The sequence below is a fragment of the Homarus americanus genome, unplaced genomic scaffold (assembly GCF_018991925.1).
Source record: "Homarus americanus isolate GMGI-L3 unplaced genomic scaffold, GMGI_Hamer_2.0 scaffold25827, whole genome shotgun sequence".
Lineage (NCBI taxonomy): Eukaryota > Metazoa > Arthropoda > Malacostraca > Decapoda > Nephropidae > Homarus > Homarus americanus.
Genome location: NW_024738300.1, coordinates 11,087,434 through 11,091,066, shown reverse-complemented (window position 1 = coordinate 11,091,066; position 3,633 = coordinate 11,087,434). Strand labels below are relative to the sequence as shown.

Below are 3,633 nucleotides of genomic sequence, written 5' to 3'. Positions count from 1 at the left end.
GAGAGGTTGAGAGAGACAGAGTGTTTGTGTAAGAGGAATCTGCAGACACAATCAAATACTGCACCACGATAAGGTGATAAGGTTCTGCATAAGCCAACCTTCTGTACATATTTTTAAAACATTTGGATTGAGTGAAAAATGCCTATACATTACTGTCAGCAAAAACTTAAGAATAATAATTCTTCGATGGCTAAGATGAGAAGACGGATCACAGGGACTTTGATTAATTTGTGACGATATTTCTAATCTGAATATACTGTACTTTCTACCTCACTGATGCCTTCATTCATTATAGGGTGAAATAACAATAACTAAAAGTACCTACATGATGGTAGATGACAAATAACTATATACCTAATATAAAAGTGGCATGAATGAAGAGAGCTCTAACAAGTTATTAACAAAGAATGCATATACTGTAATGTATTCAAGATAAACAACTTTTTCAGGAAATATGATTTATATCTGAGAATTATGAAAGTACAGTATACTTAAACATAGTGTGAAGGGATTCTATGAGAACTATGTATGAAAAAATAAATAAATGATTAAATAAATAAATAACTTTGTTCATGAATGGTCAAATGGCCTCCAATACTAATCAGGTCAACTCTAACCTACAATAAACTTACCGGGTACATTTAGGATTGGAGCCCATCCTAGTCCTACTAAACCCTAAACTACCCTTACCACTAGAATTGGGGACCCAGTTCTGATGGGCTCCAGTCCCTAACAAGTATACTATACAATCACAGTGAGCCCAAATCCTAAATGGGTAGGTTAACTTGGGGCCCAGTATGACTGTCACCTATTAGAACTGTGACCTATTTGACCTACACCATAACATGACAACTCCCAGTGAGAGAGGCAAGCTTAGTCTAGCGCAGGGGTGGGCAAAGTGCGGCCCGCGGGTCACATTTGGCCCGCCAAATTATTTCTGTGGCCCTCCACTGCATTTGGCAACCAGAAAAAAAAAATTCTTATTAATTACAGAAAGGACAATTTTGGAAGTTGGGTGGACATAGCAGCAATACTGGCTCGTCGCTGTTAACCAGTGGCCCGCGAAGTGTGCCACCATTCATGAAGTGGCCCTCCATCAAAAATAATTGCCCACCCATGGTCTAGCACCCTAAAAACTTAGAATGAAACAGAAGCAAAAAAAAAAAAAAAAATCACCAGATTCATGAAAGTTTCTCCCTTACAGTTTTTCTAAATTGAAGTTTTAATATATAGCAACACCATGTATGTTCCATGAAGTTTAATTTCTCTTGTTATTTATACAATCTATACAGTACTCTACAAAAGAGTAAAACTGCAATTACAAATCTAAAGAATTATTACTCTCACCCTTAATTCTCAATAAACAAAGCAATGTATCTGAATCAACTGAGAAGCAAATGTTGGAGAAAAAATACCAAATAAATATTATAACAATACAGTACTGTACTGTAATGTGTACTGTACTAATAAAAAGATCAATTTCTAATGATACTTCAAAATATTGATACTGTACTTTCTAAGATGCCTAAACACTATGAAATATTTGCTAAAAACCACAACTAATAATAATAATAATAATAATATGAGTGAAGGCCCAGTGTACAGTACTCTTACACTGCTAAGTTCATAACTTTCAAATATTGGAAAATTTTTCTTGAGACCCTGGCAAGTGTAACAATAAATGATGAGCAGTGTATAAAAAGGAAGACAAAAGACCCACAGCTTTTCAACTATTCTAATAATTCCAGCTTACAATAACACAAAACTTTTCAGATGACTGCTATGTACAGTACTGTCCTCAGCATGTACTGTATTGAGCTTGATTATTTGTGGCAGAGAGAATCAACACACTCTTGTATGACAAAAATATTGATCTTGCTACTGCTGGAAACATTCATGAGTCAATTTCCTGTGATGTTAGTTTGCACCACTATAGGACTTAGAAAGCATGGTTGGTAATGTAAATTTCTCCCAAAATCCTTTGATTGTCCACCGTCTCAGACACTGCTTTACTTATGTTGCTCCCTCTATGGCATGGGGAGTATCACTAGGTAGATATAAGACATTAAATGACTTCATTGCATAGATTTGATTAAGCTTGAGAATTGTCTGTATACTCATCATCGAGGACAACTTGAGTCTGTCTGAAAGTGCAGCATGAAACATCTGCATCCTGAAGCTGATTTTCATCCTCTTCTTCATGCTCTTCATTTTCACTGACCTGCAGTAACCTTTCATTATCTGGTCTAGATTTGGATCTCAGTTTCTCAATCCATTCACTGACTCTTGTCTTAATGGTGCGAACTGTTGAATTGTCAGACTCTGGGATGGATTCTGCTGACTGAGATAAAGTTCTCACCCTTTGGAAACTCTCATAGCCAGACTCAAATCCATCCTGTCTACTGCAGGTCACTCGACGACGTAATAGTTTAAATGAATACGTTACTCTTAATATCCACGTTGGCCGATCTTCTATGCCTGCACCTCCAGGATCTGGATCCATTGGTAGGCAAACAAATATTTTATCAAAAACAAAGTTAAAGAACTTTTTAGTAGCTTTCCAAGAGGAAAGGTTTGGTGGATGGAATGGAGGACTTGACTTTTCTCGATAAAGCTGGTAAGCCATACCAGAGATGAACAGCAAGATCCAGAAGCACAACAAGATGATATCTGTAAAAATAACAGGATACAGTCTATCGTGTAAATGATGTCCACAATACCTATATTTGTACTAATGAGTTTCTCTGCAATGAAAGCCACAAATAGCACACAAAATACCGATTCAGATACAAGTTATATCGTCCAATAAAAATATGAAATAAATACAAAATGTTTGGACATTTTTTTATCAATTTTAATGTAAGGTACAACATTTATTAATAACGAGTTCTAGTGTGTAAACATGTTAATTTTTGGCCATTAGGTGCGACATATCTACATCAAAGCAGGAAAGGGTTAATGATATTTATGTAACAGCATTTCCTTGAATGTAGTAGAAAATCATTAATTTTTGTAATAAAAGTGTTACCATTTTTCCTGACCGACCTATCTAACACAAAAACCATATCATACTGTTATATAAGAGAAGTCATTAAAACTGAATTATTCCAACCATAAACTAGAACTTCATAAACATTGAACAATAGAGAAAAGGTTTTGATTGTGTATGACTCATATAGATAGACACAGTATACATCGAGACAGACAGCTCGACAGAAACAGATTGACAGACAAGTACATACACAGACAGACAGAGGCAAACAATAATGGATTGACAGAAAAGTACAGACACACTTACAAATTGAGACATAGACAGACAGACAGTTAGACAGAAACAGACTGAGAGAAAAATACACATAGAAATATACAGACAGACGACACAGAAACAAACACACTCACAGACATATACAATACAGACAGAAACAAACACACAGACCTATACAATACACACAAACAGCCAGACAGACAGAAACACATATCCTCACTACACAAAGCCATAAATTAAACCCATCATTGGAACGACTAACCAGCCCCTCAAAAAGCGACAGAAATCACTAGGGCTCAACACCTCTGTACTGTATATAAAATAAAATCTTGGTGGTGAAGTTTTCTTGATCAGTGATTAATATACAG

The 3,633-nt window shown here is 35.7% G+C and overlaps 1 protein-coding gene across 1 annotated transcript; it reads right to left on the bottom strand.

Moving 5' to 3' along the window:
• Positions 1-1,280: 1,280 nt before the first annotated feature.
• On the bottom strand, positions 1,281-2,670 carry LOC121873863 (transmembrane 7 superfamily member 3-like; the record flags this gene model as incomplete). Its single annotated transcript, XM_042377672.1, is given in 1 exon segment — positions 1,281-2,670. A coding segment is annotated over 1 exon segment (578 nt), but the record flags the coding sequence as incomplete, so codon positions are not given.
• Between the last annotated feature and the right edge of the window lie 963 nt (positions 2,671-3,633).